This window comes from Colius striatus, chromosome 3 (assembly GCF_028858725.1).
Source record: "Colius striatus isolate bColStr4 chromosome 3, bColStr4.1.hap1, whole genome shotgun sequence".
NCBI lineage: Eukaryota > Metazoa > Chordata > Aves > Coliiformes > Coliidae > Colius > Colius striatus.
In genome coordinates, this window is record NC_084761.1 from 76083423 (window position 1) to 76105959 (window position 22537).

The following is a 22537-nucleotide window of genomic DNA, read 5'->3' on the forward strand; positions in this document are numbered from 1 at the left end:
TCGTGATTTGCACATGAAGCTAAAATTTGCCTTCAGCTTTACTGCAAAGAGTCTGGTCCTGTTATACTTAAGTGACACCAAAGTACTTGTGGGCAGAATAAAACACTTAGTATGATGAAGCAGAAGACCTTTAAACGGTTTGGTTTTATTCTTTTGTTTGTTTATTTTTTCCAATTACTGGTGAATTCCAAACATAGCACAGTTGTTAGTGGAGATTACCAGCAATCAGCTGGAACAGATGAGAGTTCTTCTCTGCTGCTTCTTTTCAGACACTTGAGAGAAACAAGGGACTGAAAAGACAAAGATAAATAAATAAATCTACATTAACTTTGCTCATGACCTACCAGGATTATGCTCTGTAGTAACTATTCAGCACAGTAACTATTCACATCATACTTAACTTGAAGGTAGAGAGCTGTGACTGTCTCTCAGATACTGTAATTTCCAAAGCTGGAATTCCTGTCATTGTCTCTGCCACTGCTCAACTGTGTAACTTTTTTTTTAACTTATTCACCACCCCATCCCCTTTGCTCACCTCTTATCAGTCTTATGTATCTGGATCTTTAAACTACTTTGGAAAATTGTCTCAAGGATAACTAAAAATGAAAAAGATTAAAATGTCTTTTCCTTTCTCAGCTCTGGGAACTCTCAGGAGTGTGTTTGCACTTGTGCATACACAGATGCACTCACACGTCTACACTCAGAAAGTGCAGATTAAATATCCTTTGAGAGGAAAATTAATTGCTATCCTGGGATTTAGTCTTAATACTGTAGCAAATGATGCTTGAATATAGAACTGGCCCTCTTTATTGCTGATCCTGTTTTCCTGAGCTGGTGTGCAATAATAGACTTTGTTAGTAGATTGTCAGCGTTGTGTTTATGAAGAAGAGGTTGATTGTGTAAATTTTACTTTTAAATGAGTAGACAATGCCAATAGAGTTAAGATTCTGTAATGAGAACTGCTGTTGATTTTTAGTGTACATTGTTATTAATGCTCAATAATAATTTTCTGACAGATACGCAGGATGAAAAGGAACGTGTGAGGAAGTATGGAGCTTTTATTCGGACACTTCCATCAGTCAATAGGGCAACTTTGGCTGCTTTAATTGAACATCTTTACAGGTCAACTCAAATGTTACACTGTAGCAGAGAAATTTTTGTCATGTGTTCTTGATATAACTACCGTAAATGAAATGTGACTTGTTTGATTAACTAGTAAACATCAAAAGCCTACCTGATTGTGCCAATTAATTATATTTGATTACCTTTAATTTATAATGTGTCTTGTCTTTGGTTGTATTTTTAGCAGTAGGTATCTATAAATGTCAGTGAAATGGAACAGCCTGCCAGTGTATGTATCCAAGTAGACTTATATTTGTTGTAGCATCTTTATACACACTCATTTTACCAAAGTCTGCTGGTGTTCCAGACTATTGCAAATGGTTTCTAAAAGACTTTTTCAGGGAAAATGTCCTCCTTCATATTCTGTATTGCACGTATTAACTTTGAGAATTGACTGGTCTTTATGTTTTTCATCACTGTTGCATTTTGCAACTGAGGTAGTGATAGAGGACATCCAAAATACAAATTTTTTTAAGCAGCAAAGGTCATGAGTTATGCTGAGATCAAATAAGCAGCAGCAAATGTACAAAAAAGTGTGACTTGGATGATTCTGCAGTGTCATGGTTAACTGGTAATGGTCTATATGATGTTATATTATCTGTTGAACAAGTCAAATTATATTCCTGGTAAATTATAGTGAGTAGAGAATGTGTAGAACCTTTTCTTTACAGAATAGTGTTCAAAAGTTACATTACATAGCCAAGAGCATAGCAGGTGTCTATATTATTATTAAATTGATTTGTGCCACTATTGGGATAAAGTTTATAGTTAGTATTGCATTAATGATGTTTCTAAGCATATCTAATTCAGATTATGTTAATACTGTTACATATGTTCAGAAAGTAGTTTGAATTGATGTGTAGAACAGCCAAAATCGATACTGTAGTAGTTGCTTCAAAAAAAGTATACATCAGTGCCCCAAAGTTGCCAGTGTTCTAAGAGGCTTTTGGATAATGCCCTTAGTAACATGCTTTTGATCAGCCCTTAAGTATCAGACAGTCAGACTAGATGGTTGTTGTAGCTCCCTTCCGAGTCAACTATTTGATTCCAAATAATTTTGATATCACTTGAGATGCAGATAAAAGATATGTTTTCATTTCTGTAATGAGACAAATAATATAAATAAATAAATGAAAATCAATATCAATGTTTTATTTCATTGCAATTAATGTAGTTAGTTATTAAAAGCACTCCATATTCTGTAGAGAAACCTTAGACAATTAAAGGAACAGTGAAACCTAAATGTGTTTGTTTTCTTCAACAGGGTGCAGAAGTGTTCTGAAATAAATCATATGAACCCTCACAATCTAGCCATGGTGTTTTCATCATGCTTATTTCAAACTAAAGGCCAAACTAGTGAAGAAGTCAATGTAATTGAAGATCTAATTAAAAATTATGTGCAACTTTTTGATGTAGGTATCTTTATACAAAAAAATGTCCTCACTGCTGAACAGTTAGACATGCTAAAATATAGAAATCTTCTTGAAGATGATCTTGATATAGTGTCTGAGGATTTTGATCCCTAATTCTAAGAAAATTTAAAAACTATAACTATTAAAAGTAATACTATTATTTTATGGGCCTGATCTGAACTGAAGCACAGAATTCTGAGTTCTTAGTTTCTGAGCTGTGGCTATAATAAAGATTGGAGAAAGTTATTCCTTAGGCATAGAAAGAACATTAAGTTAACTGGATAGAAGAGATACTACTAGGAGCAATTGGTATTAGCCATGTTGATTTAGTTTATAGCGTTTACTATACCACATTAACATTGTTTGGCAATTTTTCATGAATCCTCTCTTCTAATATGTATTTGGTAAAGTTTATAGTAACAAATCTCATAAATGAAGTACTGTTTCTGATGGATATAATATTTTGCATAGCCCCTTCTACAAGAACATGATTAATGGTATTGTTAATTGTAACTATTTATTATTGTTACATTATTATTACTTACTATTGTTAAATGCAAGCATTCTTTTTATTTGTATTTACCTTAGCTTATTGTCTTAAATGAGTATTTGCTAGTTTATGTTAGAATTTTTATACTAGCTCTTTTATGCTTATTAATTTATCCATTTTAAACAGATAAATGAAGACCAAGTCAAACAAATGGATATAGAGAACAGCTTTATTACCAGATGGAAAGACACTCAGGTAAGTGACAAATATCAACTAGTATGAAAACAATTACAAAAAAGACTGTTGTTTATAGGTTTTTATACCTACATTTCTAAGTATAAAATTCTAAGTTTACATAGTGACTAGTCCTAATTTCTACAGAGCTGAGGCAAATAAAATGAATTGAAAGAAGAAGTATAGATTGATAAAGCAAAACAGTCCTGTGTAAAGCACACTGTGGAATTTAGTTCTGGCCTAAGTACCAGCATAACTTGCAGATTGATATGTGCTTTTACTATGCTTCATAAATTATACTATAAGGAAGTGGTCAACACTTGCAAATATGAAAGTGATGACCGGTCTTTTTTTGGTTTTAAACATGTATATTAAATATCTTCAGTTAATATGTATTAATACTTCTGTTAATTCATAAGCTTTGAGTATGAATTAATCTCAATTAGTTTCACCATTCCTTTGAGATTAAAGAGTCTGAATCTTTAGAAAAATCCTTTTTTGTTACAATTTTTAGAACCTCAAAGCACAAATATTATTTGGAGAAGCTTCTGTCACATATATTCAGTGAAACTGAACTTTGGGATACAGTTGTTGTTTGGCCCAGCCAGCACAGCAGCACCATGACAGTCTCTCGCTCGGTGCCCCCATTCACTCTCACCCTCGTTAGGATGGTGGAGGCCCCAGCGAAATGGGAGTAAAAAGATAAGAAAAGTTGTTGTGAATTGAGACAAGGGCAGGGAGGGCTCACTGCCAATTACGGTTCTGGGAAAAATAGACTCCAGTACTCGACTTAGAGAGGAAAGTAGGAAAGTTTATTGTACAAGAAACAGAACGGAATGAAAGCAAAAAGGGAGTAGGATGATGAGAAAATTACAACCAGCATTTTAAGATCTCCCTCCCCATCCCTCCTTTCTTCCCGGGCCCAGCTCACTGCTCCCCATAACTCTACCTTCTCCCTCCTCAATGGCTCAGGGGGGCAGGGAATAGGGAATGTGGTCAGTCTCTCACAGATGGGCTCTGTCGCTTCTGTCCTCTCAGATGAGCACAACTCCTGGCATTCTTCCCCTGCTCCAACACGGGTTCCTCCCCCTGAACACAGTCCTTAAACTTCTCTGGTGTGAGTTGTTCCCAGCAGCTGCGGCTTCTGCCGATACAGGGTCCCTCACACGGGACACAGTCCTTGGTGAATATCTCTGGCATGGATTCTTTGTCACGGTTGCAGTTTCTGCAGTTGCAGGGTCCCTCTCTTGGGACAAGGCCTCTTCTGGGCATAAGTTTAATGAGCTGCTTTGTTGTGGGTTCCTCCCCACAGTTACAGCTGTGGAAATTGGGTCCCTTCCTCGGGACATGGCCTGCTCCAGCCATAGTTTTAAAGAAGAAAATCACTGCCCCTGGCTCAGGGTCTGCAGTGAAGTGATTGGGTCCCCCCCACGGGACACGGCCTCCTCCGGCCATAATCACTCTCCCTGGCTTGGGACCTTTAATGAAGTGAATCACTGCCCCTGGTCTGGGGCCAACTTTAGCAAAATGAGTCTCTAGTGCTGATGCGGGGTCTTTAAAAAAATGAAAATAAATCTCAGCTTCACCAGTTCTCTCCATAGAATGCAGGAGAGTCTCTGCTACAGTACATCTCCTCCTCTCTTTCATCACTGACCTTGGAGTCTGCATGGTTGTTTCTCTCACTGTTCCTACTCCTTGCACCACCACCAGCCAGAAGAAAAGAAGGGCAGAGAAGAGAAGAGAAGATGATGGAGGAAGACGGAGGAAGAACCCTCCTCTTCCGGCTTCTTCTTAAAAAGTGATCATGGAGATGTCTAATTGGCTCAGCCTCAGAAGTGGATCTGGCTCAGAGCTCGGGAGAGTTGCGAGCAACTTCTTACAGGAGCCATCTTTACATCCCCTTCCCCTTTACCAGAAAAGGCTAGCATGTCAAACCATGACAACAGTATAAGAAAATGGGATTGCTTCTGCCAGTTATTATCATATTGAGTTCCGATCTTACCTGTAACAACTTTTGAATAACTTCAGAGTGCTAAGGAGCACTGAAGCAACAGCAGGTTTCACTGTCTGAATGATATTTATGTACAGTCCTAATTAAGGCAAAAATTGGTAAGTTTTGTAATGCTACCAAGGTGGTTGAATTGAGAGATAAAAGGATGTGTTGGGAGCTTAAAAGCTTCTTCAGAAATCTAAAGTAGTGGAGGAGAATCTTTCAGTGATTTTGAAACTTACAGGGCTTTAGAAAGTAATAGAAAGTTAGCAGAAAAAAATCTATAATGCTTTGTCTGCTGACTGCCTTCCCCCTCTCAGCAACAGTTTTGCTATACCTTGGAAGCCATCATTAAGAAGACAGGGTCTTGCAAATACATATTGAAATTGCATGTTCTCTTAATTGCTATCTGGAATCTTATTTTTATCTTGTATTCCCTTATTGTCTGGGTCAGAGTGGCATGAAGGTTTCTAACCATAATGATCTACTGTGAATGAGCATATAGAAAGTAGCATACCTATTTCCTCCTTTTGGTGCCTAGCAGGGAGTGACCAGGTCACTAACAAACAATTCATAGTTTCTTTCTGGTGTCCATCTTGCAGAATGGGAACATCTGCCTTGTTAATGGCAAAAAAAAAAAAAAACCCAACCCAAATTTGAAATCCCTAAGAACATCTGCAAGGCAGGAGTTGAAATATCTTTAAGAGAACATATTAATTCTGGAGTCCATGAATAGGACCCCAGAATTAAGATTAAAGAATAAAATTTTGAAGCCTAAGATGGTGAAATGCATAGACTTTTAAAGATATTGTTTTCTGTGGTTTTAGAACAAAAGAAAATGCTTGTTATACCTTGTTACAGGACTAACATTTTCCAAGCAACTCTGGGAAGCTTTAATAGTTAAACGTTTGTAATACTTTCTGGAAAAATTAAAGAGATGTGAGATCATCCAGTCCCAACTCTCTGTTTCTGGCAGGACTACCTAAACCATATGACTAAGAATGTCATCCAGATGCTCCTTGAACTCTTGACAGTCTTGATGCTAAGACCACTTGCCTAGGGAGCCTGTTCCAGGGACCAGTCACCTTCTTCATGAGGAACCTTTTCTTAATGTGCAATCAGGACTCCCACTGATGGCAGCCTTATTTCAGTACTCTAGATTGAAAGGAACCTGCTGAGATCATCGTCTAATTACACTGCTGCTCAAGCATGGACTCTTAGAGCAGGTTGCCTAGTCCTGTCAGATTTTGAATGTCTTGAAGGATGGAGCCTCTCTGGGTAACCGCTTCCAGTGTTTGCCTCACAATATAATTGGGGTTTTTTGTAATCAGATGGAATTTTTGTCAGTGTTTAGTTTTTGCCCATTGTCTCTTGTCATGTCACTGAGAAGAGTATTGCAGTTTTCTTCTTTCCCTCACATCAGGTATTTCTACATGACGTTAAGATTCCCCTCAGCCTTCTGTTATACAGACTGAACAATCTCAACTCTTTCAGCCTTTTCTTATATAAGAGATACTACTGGACACAGTACTCCAGGTCTTATCTGTGCTAAATAAAAGGTAACAATCACCTCTCTGGACCTGCTGGCATTGCTTTGCCTAATGTAGAATCATAGAATCATGACGGTTGGAAAAGACCTTTAAGAATATCAAGTCTGACCACTAACTTGGCACTGTCAAGGCCATCACTAAACTAAACTATATACTTCAGCACCTCTATGCATCTTTTAAATATCTCCAGGGATGATGACTTCACCACCTCCCTGAGCAGCCCATTCCAATGCTTTAATAACCCTCTTCATGAAAAGTTCTTCCTGATATCCAATCTAAACCTCCCCTGGTGCAACTGGAGCCCATTTCCTCTTGTCCTATCATTCATTACTGGAGAGATCGATGACCATCCCACTACAACCCCCTTTCAGGTAGTTGTAAAGAGTGATCATATCTCCCCTCAACTTTCTTTTCTCTAGGCTAAACAACTCCAGCTCCCTCAGCCGCTCCACATAAGACTTGTTCTCCAGGCCCTTCACCAGCTGGACACACTATTTGTGATGCGGCCTCACCAGTGCCTAGTACAGGGGGACAATCACCTCCTTGATCCTGCTGGTCAAAATATTTCTGATGCAAGCCAGGATGCCATCTGCCTTCTTGGCCACCTGGGCACACTGCTTGTTCATGTTAAAACAGCTACTGATTAACACCTGCAGGTACTTTCCCTCTGGACAGCTTTCCAGCCACACATCCCCAATCTTGTTGTGTTGTATGGGGTTGTTGAGGCCCAAGTGCCAGGACCCGACACTTGACCTTGTTAAACCTCATACAATTGTCCTTTGCCCATTGATCCAGCCTGTCCATGTCCCTCTGAAGAGCCTTCCTGTCCTCAAGCAGGCCTATTCACTTGCCCAGCTTTGTGTCATCTGCAGACTTACTGAGGGTGCACTTCATCCCCTCATTCAGATCACTGGTAAAGATTTTAAATAGAACAGACCCCAATACATAGCCTTGGGGAATACCACTGGTGTCCAGTCATCAACTGGATTTAACTCCATTCACCACCATTCTCTAGGCCTGGCCATCCAGCCAATTTTCCACCTAACACAGAGTATGTCCATCCAAGCTTGGGATTCTTTTCTATGACATCACATTGTACGCTCATGATCAACTTCTTGTATACTAGGAAATCAAAGTCCTTCTCAGCAAAGCTACTTTCCAACTGGCTATCCCTCAGTGTGTACTGATACCTGTGATTACTCCTCCCACAGTGCAAGACTTGGATTTCCCCTTGTTGAACTTCATGCAAGTTATTCTCTGCCCTGTTCTTCAGCCTGTTGAAGCGTTCTGAATGGATATAGAGAGCTGATAAGCTCTTCTCCCAGTTTAGTACTATCTGCAAACTTATTGAGGAAGTGCTCTGGGTCATTGATGAAGATTAATAGTCTTCTGGCTTTTCAGCCAGTTTTCAGTCCACATGACTGTCTAGCTATCTAATCTGTACTTTCTCAGCTTGTTGATGATGATGTTATGGGAGAAACTGTCAAAGACTTTACCAAAACTGTGGTAAACACTATCTACCACTGTCCTTTCATCCCCTAGTATCCTCATTGTAGAGAACTATTAGTTTGGTTAAACGTGTTTTCCCCTTTGTAAATTCATACTGGCTAATCTTATTTCCCATTTTCTCGTTCATGTGTTAGGAAATACTTTGGACTGAGGTGAGATTGACCAGCCTATAGCTCCTAAAATCTTCTTTCCTTCCCTTCCTGAAAACGGGATCAATATTTGTATTCTTCCAGTCTTTGGGAACCTCTCCCAGTTGTCAAAACTCTCCAAAGACAATTGAGAGTGACTTTACAGTCACATCAATAAGATTCCTCAGTATGTCTTTTACTTGTCAGGTTCTATGGACTTATGTACATCTAGTTTCTTTAGGTGCTCCTGAACCCGGTCCTCCATCATTGAGGATAATCTTCCGTGCTTCAGACCTTACCTCTAGTTGCAGGGACCTGAGATTCCAAAAGGTCAGTCTTATCAGTAAAAAGTGAGGCAAGGAAACATTGAGTACTTTGACCTCTTCTGTATGATTTGTTATCTGATCCCCTGCCATATTCAGAAGCAGGCCCATATTTTCCCTAGTCTCTCTTTTGCTATTGATGTAGTTGTAGAACACTTTCCTATTGCCCATCACATCCTTTGCAATCTTCAACTCAGGCTCTGTCTTGATTTTTCTAACCTCATCCCTGCACAATGGGATGGTATCATGCCCCTGCTTTCAGCCCTCTGTGCTTCATTTGCACATCTGAGTTCAGTCTGCAACTCTTTGCTCATCCATCCAGGGCTCATAAATAAAAAGCAATAAGTTTTATTGCTTTTTCATACTTAAAATTTAGAAGGCAACATTGAAAGAATTTCTTATTTTATTAGGTAGTATGCAACTGTCATATTTGTTCTCATTCATTCTTAATACAGTGCTAGAAATTACTACTTCTAGTTTCAGAGAAAATGCTTGTACAAGTAGAACTTGGAAAATCGAAGAAAATGACGCTCCTTACTTGAGTTTAAAAGTGAGAAAAAGAGCTAAAAAGAAGTGCATTAGGATTTTTATTTAATTGTATACATTTGAAAATTTGTTTTCCCATGAGAAAAAACATTCTCCAAAGAACGTGTGTAGTGGTTTTGTGTACAGAAGTTTTGGTAGTGGGGGGCTACAGTGATGGGTTCTTGGAACAGGGCTGCTAGAAGCTTCCTCTGTAGCTGAGAGGGCTAATGGCAGTCAATTCTAAGATGGACTCCTCAACTGACCCAGGCTTGGCCAATTAGTGATGGAGGTAACACCTCTGTGGATAACATGTTTGAGAAGGGGAAAAAGTTACTGCAATGGCAACAGGGAGTGAGAATGTGAAAATATAGAATCATAGAATGATGGGGCTTAGAAGACACCTTTAGAGATCATCTGGTCCAACCCCCCTGCCGAAGCAGATCCACCTAGATCAGTTTGCATAGGAACACGTCCAGGCAGGTCTTGAAGAACTCCAGGGAAGGAGACTCCACAACCTCCCTGCAGCCTGTGCCGGGACTTCTCACCCTCACAGTAAAATATTTTTTTCTTGTGTTTAAATATTTAAATGGAACTTTTTGTGTTCCAGCTTCATCCCATTACCCTGTGTCCTGTTTCTCGAGCTGAGGAGACCCAAACTGGACACAATACTCCACATGAGGCCTCACATGGGCACAGCAGAGGGGGAGAAGAATCTCCTCTTGATGCATCCCAGAATCCCATTGGCCTTCTTGGCCATGAGGGCACATTGCTGGCTCGTGGTTAGTTTATTGTCAACCATGACTCCCAGATCTCTCCGCAGAGCTGCTCTCCAGCAGGTCAACCCCCAGCCTGTACTGGTGTAGGGGGTTGTTCCTTCCCAGATGCAAGACTCTGCACTTGTCCTTCTTGAACCTCATGGGGTTTCTCTCTGCCTGACTCTCAAGCCGATCAAGGGCCCACTGAATGGCAGCACAGCCTTCTGTGGAATCAGCCAGTCCTCCCAGTTTGGTGTCATCAGGGAACTTGCTGAGGGTGCACTCTGTCCCCTCATCCAGGTCGTTGATGAAGATGTTGAACAAGACTGTCTCCAGAACCAATCCCTGTGGAACTCCACTGGCCACAGGCCTCCAACTCGATTCTGTGCCATTGATCCCCATCCTCTGGGCTCTGTCATTGAGCTAGATCACTGTCCACTCATCCAATCGATACTGCCTGAGCTTTCTGATGAGGATGTTGTGGGAGACAATGTCAAAAGCCTTGCTGAAGTCAAGGTAGATGACATCTGCTGCTCTCCCCTCATCTAGCCAGACGGTTATGCCCTCATAGAAGGCTATCAGGTTGGTCAAACAGGATTTCCCCTTGGTGAAGAGGAACAGGATTTCCCCTTGAGAGAGTCTCAGCTGGACTGTGGAGTCCGGCTGCTGAGTCTCTGAGATGACTGATGTTAAATTTTATTGAGTCTTGTTATCACTTGGGTTTATCTGTAAATTTTTGCTGGATCCATTAAGTCCTTTGTCAGATAATTTCTAGAATTATACTACAGCTATGGTTTTCATCTCAACATTGCTTTTGTGTTGTTTTTTTTTTCCTGACAAAAGGTCTCGTGTTTGCATATGACCGAGTTGTGAAGGTGTTTAGTGTGTGAGGGCTAGTATTACCTGAGGTGTCCAAGCATTTCCTGGCTTACTCTCTGGGGTTGGGACCCCAGTCATGTAAGAAGCAGTATTTCCATTTTAAGGATTTAGCACAAGATTCCTGGATCCCATGTGTATTGTGCTATCACAGATTAAGCATTTAATTTACTTGTGAAATGGTTAGGTAAGGGACACTTGGAATCTTAATAGCCAACATGATGCATAGGAAGCCTTCTGACCTAGGCAGTAGATTGGCCAGTAGCTGGGGTGCTGAAGGAAGGAGGCTCTCAAATTCTCTTTCTCCTGCCTATCTGACTTGTGTGTGTCAGATGCTGATTCACAGACCATTTTAAGGTACTTTCTAAAGGAGAACTTGAATGTTTTCTTCCATTTTAATATGTAGATGAAGACTGAACAGGCTAAATACTTCCTTGAGCAAAGTAAAGGCTGACTTGAATGTGTTTTTTCTTCTCTTGAATGTTCATGGTTACAGCTTTATTAGCTGAAATGCGTTATTTCCTTTATGTCTTACTCCACCTTTTCACAATCTTTCCACAACTTTCAATCACTTGAAATAACTCGGAGCCCATCTGTTGTGGCACTATCTTGGAAATGTGAATTCAAATTATTGGGTTTGGCAATTGACTCAAAGAGTGTATGTCCTTGATGACTTTAATGATCAGATGCATTTTACTCCTGTCTTTACCAAGATGGCATCAGACTTAGGTAAGAAAATAAACTTGAGGTACCAAGAATGCTTTCATAGAGAAGGCTAATTTGTTGTGTACCCATAAACGTAAGTGATTGTTTTAAGGACTGTTATTGTGAAACTAAGAACAGAAAAATCTATTCAGTTTCTTTTTGCATTGCTCAAGATGTTATATGACAAAACGCTTTGTATTTCCATGTGAACGGTTACATAAACAGAGGAAAAATGTATCAGAAATATGTGTATGCTAGAAAATTTCAACATGAAAAAGAGAGAGATAAAATTCTTATTAATTAAAATATTGTTATAGTAAAGTACCACCTTTTTTGCTTTCTTCTACAAATATTTTACTATTAAGACATGGTCAAATATTTTATACTATATTATTTCCTATGTGTGGGCAAAATGGATTTGCGCTATAAATTTGGTACATTGTTTTATGTCTGTATTCTTTAATATAGACTTGAATGGCATAAAATGGAAAATAATAGACAGAATGATTGACTTCTTTTCCCAGATAGGACATGATCTCAACTTAAAACATGTGGTTCATGTTCTTATCTCTATAAAGAAAATAAGGATTATAAGATTCCTAGAACAACTTTGAGGTCTAGGTTATTTTAAAATTGTATATCTGGAGTGTTTCCAGGTTCCTGCTTGGGAAACATGGATTATTAATATTTGATACACTATTTCACAACCTGTTAGGAGAAAAATAGTAACTGATCTGCTAGATTTTATTAATTAGTCTCTGTCAATATTGTATCTGAAGACTGTGAAATTCAGAGTTTGAATTAGAAAATGGTTTTGGATCTTATAAAGCCATTGGTGTCTTCGCTCTGTGGCATTTCTTGTGGAAAGAGAAAAGTCAAGATAGCAAGTATGGTCTAGGCAGAACTTAGTTGTCTGGGAACACTGGCACCACACAAGAGACTTTACCTTTTTAGTAAAAGAGACTTTACCTTTACCCTTTACCTTGTTTTAAACAAGAAATGGACATTGCAACAAAACTACTTTTTAATGGCTGATGAATTGAAGTTTAAACTACTTTTAAGGATAGTGGCTGCATTTTTTCTGTTATGTCAACCTGTTTCATGTAAATATAATAACTGAGGAATGGAGTCTTCAAGAGCCTCATTGTCACTTGTGGCAGTGTGATTGTAACCATGAACATTTTTCTACTCTGAATTAAGCTGTGGAAAACTTCTTTCCAGTTGCCAATTTTTCTGTAGCAGACATGATTAATATAACTAGTGTTCCAATTTAAAAATAATTTTTTCTGAAATCCATGTGCACATAATATGTGAAATACATGGATGTCTAGTGCCTGGGACCACTTCAATGCAAAACAGCAATTCTGATGAAAGATGTTGCGCTTAATATTATATCCAAGTGTTACCTGCTTCTATGTGATAACAAAGTTGTTTCAAGATTTTGTATATAACTTTTTCTCTAGAGACTTGAGTATTTCTCTAACTATGTGTGGTATTGCCAGTAGGTTTTGCGGGAATAATACATCAGAAGCAGACCTGGACTAACACTAAGTGCTTTTGAAAAAGACCTTCCTCTTTGTTATATTTTACATTTACAATTTCTGTCTTGAGTGTGAAGTGTATATTACTCATAACTTTGGAAGATTAGATTATGTGGATGCCTACACTTTATATTTCATTAGGCTTGGCTATATGAACTTCTTTTAAAATGCCATTGATAAGTGCATTTGATGCTTTCATTAACATTGTATAAAGAATATCCAGACCCCAGCCAATTGCCAGGAGCTATATTTGCATGTACAAACCTGAAATATGATGAACATTTTCAGAATAGAGACAGTGGTTAGTTGGAATGGTGTAGCTTTAATATGATACCCATTTATTTCATTTATTTCATTGAAATAATAAAAGATATGCTGAAACAGTCTTTTTCAGCTGCTCTACTTCCTCTGTCAGTAGTTATCATCATTCAGCCTGTAAGCATTATGCATATGGAAGACTTGCATATGCAGACCAAGTAGCATGGAGATTGGAATTCAGGCTCCTGCAGCAAGGGTAGCTCCTGAGAAACTTTTTCAATGGGCTTCCAGCTACTCTTAAAACTGATGATATTGTGCAGACCAAGTGATGTAATGACAAGAGCTACAGTTAAAAGTTATGTATCAGAATCCTTTCCATTTAACATCTGATAGTCTGACAGTATTGCATCAAAACGTGCACAGACTTGTGGGAAAACCGGTCGTGAGGATACTTGATACATTTTGAGTATATAGGTTGCTATAGTAGTAGCAACACAGCAACTCCAGGCTAGTGATGCAGTGTTCAGAGAGGAACTGAGCTGATTTTTTTCTTAAGGCTTGAAAGTTCTCATGTCTGAAATGTCACTGAAGTTCCGTTCCAGGTGGCACTTCATTAGCTGCTCTTCATTTTCTGTCCACCATATACTTATGCCAGCTGTTTCTGTTTGCTGTTGCAATTTACATCACATTTTCTCTCCATACGGTTGTTTACACAAACCCAGTGGAAATCAAATGTCAGCTTCATTCTTATTTCAAACCTTTTTCCGTAATATCATCTAAAAAGCAAATTTTACAACTAAATGAGCTTTTTTTGAGTCTGTGCCACTATAATTAAGCAGCTTTCTTCAAAGTAGCTTTGTAAGTTTTTTTCCTCACAAATGTTTCCATTATTTTCTATCCCCAAAGGCTAAACTAACTTTAAAGTCACCGTTTTTTAACATGTGCTTTAAAATTGAGTGCTGGCATTTATTTTTCCATAGAAATGTAGTTTTAACTTCTGTAGATGACTCAAAATGTATCCCAAAGCTCACCTCTTTCTGTCATTTTCTCTTATTCTGTATAGGATGCATTTTTTTGCTTAAACTCTTCCTTTGTTTGTAATAATACATAAATAAGTAGCATCATTATGATTACTATTCTCAAAATAAAACACAGATTGTTATTCCTAATGTTAATTTGGTTATTAATTCTTTATATTGGATTATTAATAAAAGAGTACACATTCTGAAAGATCCAGATTTATGCCTTCTTTTTCCGCCTGAAATGATACTGTGATCCTCCCCATGTATTTAGTTTTAGAAAACATTTTTTTATATTGGTGTGGATTGCAATCTTTTGAAGATGCTTATGACTATACTGCAAAGGAATTAGAGCAGACATTTTTGATTGCAGAAAAGTAAAGTAATTTCAGATCCACAAAGATAATTTTATTGCCATATGTGAACAAGCACATATGTTTTCATATGTGTAATGATGGGAAATACTGAATTCCTTCTTATGAATCAGATTTTTCTCCTTGTTCATAAAATGTTGCATTTACTGATTTTCCAGTTTCTTTATAAGTTTTGTATTGTATAGACATTCTTAATTTATGGTTGTTGGTATTGACCATATTAAACTATGTTACTTCATTCATTTTTTAATCGTCTAATTATTCCATGTTAGCATTGTGCATAAAGTTTAGAAAGCTCTCCAACAAATTGAAAGAGGTATACTTAACAGAGGTTGATATCAAGAGCATTTGTTTTGATTCCGTTTAAAAATACGTAATGACAAATTTTCATTGTAACTAGTAATCATAAATGCAATCTTTTTAGTAATGAATTTTGATTATCTGGATATGTACATATGACTACACATGACTCAGTGACTCTAATTTGGACTTTTTGTAGATAAGTAGGTAGAAAAAAGTTTGAATTCAGTAGGTTCTAGCAAATCTATTAAGATAGTGATTGTACTTTCCCTTTTTTAAGACAATCTAATTTTTTTTTTAATTACTATTTTTTAGGTTTCCCAGGCTGGGGATTTGCTTATTGAAGTTTACGTGGAAAGGAAGGAGCCAGACTGCAGTATTATAATCAGGGTTAGTGTATAAAGTGATAACAGTATTTTTGCTAAGCACTTTCTCATGAAGTATACCAAATTAATTTTCCTATGTATTTTTATATCATTACATCGTGAAAGTATCCATTTATATCTATCACTATTCTTTTAAAGAAAATTACCATGTGGCCTAACTTTTGTAAACATTGATTATTTTGCATTTTTAAGGAGCATATTAGGGTATACTTTAAAAGTGTGATGTCCCTTAGTTTTACTGCAGTATACTGTGGTATAAATTATTGCAGCTCTGTGGTTGAAATATTTAACAACTTTACAATTAATGCTGGCTTTGTTTAGCAGTAGAATGTCATTTAAATGACCTTCCTCCTGATTTTTCTTTTTGCCAGTGGTGAGCTGCTTTCCTTGAGTGCTAAGAAACCAAAGTTTGTGTTGTGGTCTAACCCTATCTGACAACTAAGCACCACATGGCCCCTTGCCCTCTTAACTCTGATAGGATAGGGGAGAAAACTGGAGAAGTGAGAAAACTCGTGGGTTGAATTATAGTTTATTAGGTAAGCAAAAAGCCACATGCACAAGCAAAGCAAAACAAGGAATTCATTCACTTTCCTATGGGCAGGCAGGTGTTCAGCCATCTCCAGGAAAGCAGGGTTACATCCCACATAATGGTCAGTGGGGAAGACGAATGCCTTCACTCCAAATGTTCTCCGCCTTCCTCCTTCTTCCCCCAACTTTATATGCTGACTGACTGAGATGTCATATGGCAAGGGATGTCCCTTTGGTCAGGTCAGCTATCCTGGCGATGTTCCCTCCCAGCTTCTTGTGCACCTCCATCCCACTCACTGGCAGGATGGAGTAAAAGGCCTTGACTCTATTTAAGCATGACCCAGTGGTAACTAAAACATCCTGGTATTATTAGCACTGTTTCCAGCATAAATACAAAACACAGCCCCATGCTAGCTACTGTGAAGAAAATTAACTTTATCCCAGCCAGGTAAGAAACCAGCACAGCCTGTTAATAATTCTAATTGAGATTTTTCAGCCATGTGTCTGATAGTGTGTTTTAAACAAACTTGTCTTCATGTAGTAGTGTTCTCTTGTTTAGATACTGAGACAAAAATTCCATTTCTGTAATGACAAAGGACAGACATTTTTAAGAAGAAAGTAGAAAATTTAGGGCAATGCTTTGTTGGTTTTTTTTTTTATTATTTTATTGTTATACATCTGTTAGTTTCCTTTTTATGTTCAGTATGTGACTCCCAAACATTTGTATATGTACAGTTATGTGTTATAATAACATACATACATACATACAGGCACATAAGATATGCTTTTCAAAGTAGGAATAAAGATGGGAAAAGCAATGCCGAGATGAAAAAAAAATGGTACTTCTGTGATATTTGCCTTCCCATACTCAAGAAAACAAATCAAGGTCACATTTTTTTTTCCCCCGAGTTTTGAAGGATAGAGAAAAGAATCAAGTTACCAAGGTGTCAGTCAGATAAAAATTATAACTTCAGTTTTATGGAACACAATAAGGAAAGCATGCTGGAGTCTGACAAATAATTTATGGGTTTTCAACTCAGTATATCTGCTGCATTTTATGGTTTTGGTGGTGTTTTTTTTTTTTAAGTCAATAATAGGGAGGAAGATTTGGAAAAAAAAAGATAAATCAGTAATTTTAGTTATTATAAACTGACTCAATTTGTATTACAGGTGTCACCTTTGATGGAAGCAGAAGAATTAACTAATGATGTTTTAGGAATCAAAAACATTATTCCCAATAAAGATGATATCTGGGCTACTTTTGAAGTACTTGAAAATGGAGAATTAGGTTAGTGACAATAAAATTTATTCACGTTCATCAAATGTTACTATTTTTATTTTAATACTTAGCAATGAAAAGCATAGTTAAAGTTACTAACAATTTTGTGGAAACAAACAGAAAATTAGCCTTCATGCCATTGGTTTACATTTGATCAGGGGGGCATCTGCATGATTTCTTCCTACGTTTTGCCAGAAATAATGTGAGAAATTGTTTAAAAATGCTTATAAATTGGGGGTGGAAAAAAAAAATTTTGTATTACTCTGCTTTGCAGCTGATTACTCATCAGCTATGGAAAAGTAGGTCTTGCCAACAAATGTGAAAAAAGAAACTTACTTGCATTATAATGTGAGTAGCTGATTTTATAAGGAATAATGTTTTTTAGAAAATGAAAGGATAAAATACATGTAATATGGAGGGGAAAGGATTTTAAAAATTATTTAGTCACACATTTTATACGTGTAAATGAAAAAGAAGGCATTAAGTGTTTATGTTAGCAGAATCTGGAATCTTTTGTTTTAAATATGGTCTGTAACCAACAAAAGCAAATGTTACACGATCACAATATTCATGAACTATAAAGGGGTTTTAACATTGGGAGTACCTTATACATACTGGAGCTTGCTCTTTATTACTACGGATACTTGTTAATTTTTTAAAAATCTAATTTGCAAAGAATACATGGGGTACAGAAATATGCTTTTAGTTATAAAGCAACAGCTATGTGCATGTCATAGTGAGTTGCTGCTTTTATTGTTTTCAAGTTGCAGAAGTGAACTGCAGTCTAGTTTATTTCTGTAGTGAAGATACCCATTTTCAAGTTAAGAAAAAAAAATAAAAATGGTGAAAACTAAGATTACTGAATGTTCCAAGACTGTATACTTTTCTTGTACTTGATTTTTCAGATGTGCTTACAATAGCCTCTTCAGATTTACTAATATTCCAGATATATACAGTCTTGACCTTGGAAATATTAATAATGATAATAGAAGTCCATTCCCCCTTTTGACTTCAAAGAAATTATCCTGATCCCTCTTGTCATCTTGCAGTCTTGTGGTGATGGCTGTGGAGAGTTGTAAAATAGAGTTCAATTCCAGATTCAAAGATGCGGGTGTCAACTTGACAAAGAATGCTAGCATCTAGTATCTATAGTAGAGTCATGATAACTCCTACGAGTACTCTAGAAATCCTGTTTCTTTTGACTGAGTAATGGAAAAATTTGAAGAGGGAATTTTATTTTCTTATGTATAGCGCTTGCAGACAAATAAAAAGTAAACTAAATATGTCCAAGAGAACATAAAAGTAAATACAAAAGACTCTCCAGCAGCTTCCTAAGGTACTTATTTAGTGCAACAACTAGTATTTTAGTGTGGGCTAGAAATACTGTCTAAGCTAATGACTATGGAAGACCTGCAAAATTAAACTGAGAGTGAGACACTACAGGCCCTCTAGAATGATAAGTACTGTCAAGGAACAATATCCAATTGAAACAAGAGTTTACAATGCAAAGTAGAATTGGCATACCAGTGCTGTAAAACCAAAGCAACAAGCAGAAAACAAATTAAATGAAGTCCTAATTCAGCATCTGTCTGCAGTCAGTAGAGACTGTGTTGATGAAATGTCTGCTTCATGGACAGCTTTCTGGAAGAATCTGTGCATCAGAACAGGTAAACTGAATTAATAACATTGAAAAACAAAAATAATGCATGCAGTAAGAAACACTCAGGAAGCCTTCTATGGTGCTGTGGCTGAATCTAGCAGATTTTCAAAAGGCTGAAACGTACAGGAAATATTAGAATAAAATACTACTGTGCAGTCTTTGGTCAAAACGTGACACTAAAGAACTAAAAACCTGTTTGAGTCTTTGCTGCTGCAAGTTGATCTTATTAACATCATTTAGAAAACACCTTTGAACATTATGCAGTCCAAGGCATTTACAGGTAAATTGAGATTCTGACAAGTGATAGCAGAAAAAAAGTTGACTGGTTCATTTCAAACTTACGTTAATGATTAGAACATCTGACAGAAATGAATTTTCTGTTTGTCTACCATGGTTTGGTACTTTACTAGTGCATGGTGATACTCAGTTTGTTGCACTCAGTCCTGAAGTTTTATGAGAGTTATTTTACTTTTTAAGATATACTGCCCTGAAAATGAACCCAGAGAAGGCAAGAAAATTAGTTTTATATTTTCTAAAACGTAATTTTTTTCCTGGTAATGTTATTTAAGGTGAAAATGACTGGATTTGGATATTTATCAGCATATAATGACCTAAGTAAAGGGGTAATTGTACGAATGTGTTGGCTGCTTGCTGTTTGAAATGCTAAAATTGTAGTATTAAAAATCAGCTAAATTATTTGCATATAGAAAAGTTGAAATTAATGATAATTTTATCTAACTTAGTGCAGAATGTTCAATACCATATGCTTTTACAAAATAGGGTGTATATTTTTTTTAGTAATTTGTGCTTGATAGATAGTTTGTAAATGAGGTGTGTTGCCAGTAAAATAGCTAATGCATTTTAGCATGGTGATTTATGTACTGTGTAATCTATGATGACAGATGGTCTTAAATGTAACTATTAATATAACAGTAGGAGTTTACTCTGGGAGTGATGATGTTCTAGGAAGATGTAGTGATTTGCCAGTGTTTCCTGTCTTTGATTTGTCAAGTTGTTCTCCTTAAAATGCATTTTTCTCTCTTGTACAAAGGCAACAAGTTGTTTTAACATTTTCAATTTAGAATTCACAGTTTCCCAAAAGCTGACAAGAAATTTTCAGTTTGACCATTTAAAACAAAAGAGCCAGAAGAAATAGTGTTATAAAGTAGGGATTGAGCTTCTTTGTGCAGAATGTTTTTTTTGTTAGATTGCTTTGTTGTCATGTCTGAATAATAAAAATGTTATGTAAGATTAACAAGTCCTCAGATAAAGTGATTTTTTTCATCCCAAAACAGTGTCCATCTTTCTGTCTCTTAGGTGTGTTATTTGTGGCTGCTGCTTTCTGAAGCTCTGGTGTTCGGGTGTTAGGAGTTTAGGAAAACTTAATCCACTACCATGTAGTGCTGGACAGTCCCAAATCAGCTGTTCACATTTCATATTCATCTACTGTAGCAGTAGTACTGAAGAGACATGTGGTTAGGCCATGTGACCAAGCATGACAGTGTCACACAGGTGTGACTTTCCAGGAGCTGTACCCAGGTCTTGTCAAGGCCTAACCCACATAAGTTGGTATGCAAATGGAAACTCAGAACTTTTGGAACCATCTTTTCAGAACAATCAGAGAAGACAGGAATAAGGGAGCATCTCATTAACATTAGTATTTGAAAGGTGTATTTCAAGAGGATGAAGTGGCAGTTTTTTCTGTTGTCTCCAGTTACAAGACATGGGGTAATGGACATAAGCTAGAACACAGAACGTTCCACTTTACCATGAAGGAAAACTTCTTTACTGTAAGGATGAGGGAGCCCTGGCACAGGCTGCCCAGGGAGGGTGTGGAGTCTCCTTGTCTGGAGGTTTTCAAAACCTGCCTGGACATGTTCCTTGGTGACCTGATCTAGGTAGACCTGCTTTAGCAGGGGAGATTGGACTAGATGATCTCTAAAGATCCCTTCCAACCTCTACCATTCTGTGATTCTACGATCTCACTTTGGACATAAAATGGCACTTGGATCCACTACTCTAAGTTGTAGCCTGCAAAGCCATCGTTAAGGTTTTTGTGCTGTCATTGATTACTGCTAAGCAGCTGAAAGCCTTCAGGGGGATGTGTGTGTGTTTGTGGAGGAAGAACTAATAGAGAGGGAAAGTTTTTTAATAAAGTCTCCTTCCATCGACATCGGTGCTGCCTTGAATGATAGCTCAGGCTGCGTTACAGCGCATGTCACACTCAAATTTCTACTGAATCTGATAATGCAGATTTAGGGACTGTTTTCAAGATCCTCCCAACTTTCATTTGGTGTATGAACTGGAGTTCTGTCTGGAATTTCATAGCACTGCAGTTTTTCAGTCCCATGAAAGGATCTTAGAGTCTCTCTTAGGGTGAGAGATGCCTATCAGCAAATGTACATTTGAGCAAATGAAGTGTTGAAGTGCACACATACAGTCTAGTCACGCCTTCATCCATTGCTATTTTAATCTTGCTATGCTCTTTGTATGAGGTTGGAATGTAAACTTGCAAATCTGGAAATTCCCCAACTAGGGAGAAGACTTAGTTTAGACTACATACTTTACTGGAAAAAGGAATGTAATGAAACCAACAGTCTGTCTAAGTGTGCTTTGATCATTAACAGACAATATCATGTATACCAGGTTGTTTTGCTTTTCTTCACTGTAATAGCTCAAAATCCTTTAGTTTTCGTTGCAGAGACTTGGTAGCTGTGGTGATTCATTTTTATATTGAGCCTAGGCCAATGAGGCACCCAGTATAGCTGCAGGTCTCAGTTCTCTTTGATCATATTTAAGTATGCCCTGTAATAGCATATTCAGTTTGAAAGCAGTGTTTTACCGTCTTTACATAAGAAAATAGTCATAAATTCATTCATAAATACAAAACAGTCATTGAACATTTGGCTACTGCTTTTTAAATTTCATATTCATTACTTGTGCAGACCCTACTATGAGAAGCTGTTGCTGCAGAAAGTCAATTAAGTGCTTAATTGTGTTACTTTGAAAGCAATGTTTTTCTTCTATAGCTCAAAGTGGATTAGTCAGTGTTGTGTGTAGACATGTGTAACTTACAAAGGCCTACAATCTTAGGGTTTTGTGTTTTTTTCTAAATTTTATTTCAGAATTATTTTGAGTGCTTTTTTTTTTTTTTTGCTTATTTTCTTTGTCATTTTTCAGAACGTCCTCTGCATTATACAGAGAATGTACTAGAACAAGTTCTTCACTGGAGTTCGCTACCAGAGCCTGGCACTGCATATCTGATAATAAAGAGATTTCTATCAGTAGATATGATAAAACTCTACAATGGTATGTATCTTTTTTAAAACTTAGGTATTTTATGTGGGGACATGAGGATGGCAGTCCTTTTATAGCTGTTTCGTTGAGGCAGTGTCCCAGAACATCTGTATTACTACTACTTTATAAAAAGATACTGATTTACTGAGGAATGTGCTGTCTTTCTTTGAAAACATAGAAATTATGAATGTTCTTGTTTCTGCAAACTATAATCTCTTCCATTTGAACATGAAAGTGTGCAGAAACTCTGCATTCAGTTCACATTTTGTGAACTGC

General features: G+C 37.2%; 1 protein-coding gene across 5 annotated transcripts in view; it reads left to right on the plus strand.

The window, feature by feature from the left end:
* Positions 1 to 22537, plus strand: part of ARAP2 (ArfGAP with RhoGAP domain, ankyrin repeat and PH domain 2) — a 139797-nt gene that overhangs the window by 90628 nt on the left and 26632 nt on the right. For all 5 annotated transcript variants that reach the window (XM_061992914.1, XM_061992913.1, XM_061992918.1 and 2 more), the window contains 6 exons: positions 1017 to 1122; positions 2387 to 2534; positions 3211 to 3279; positions 15427 to 15501; positions 17196 to 17313; positions 22145 to 22273. In XM_061992914.1, coding sequence (XP_061848898.1) covers positions 1017 to 1122; positions 2387 to 2534; positions 3211 to 3279; positions 15427 to 15501; positions 17196 to 17313; positions 22145 to 22273 — 645 coding nt within the window. The remainder of the gene's footprint in view (positions 1 to 1016; positions 1123 to 2386; positions 2535 to 3210; positions 3280 to 15426; positions 15502 to 17195; positions 17314 to 22144; positions 22274 to 22537) is intronic.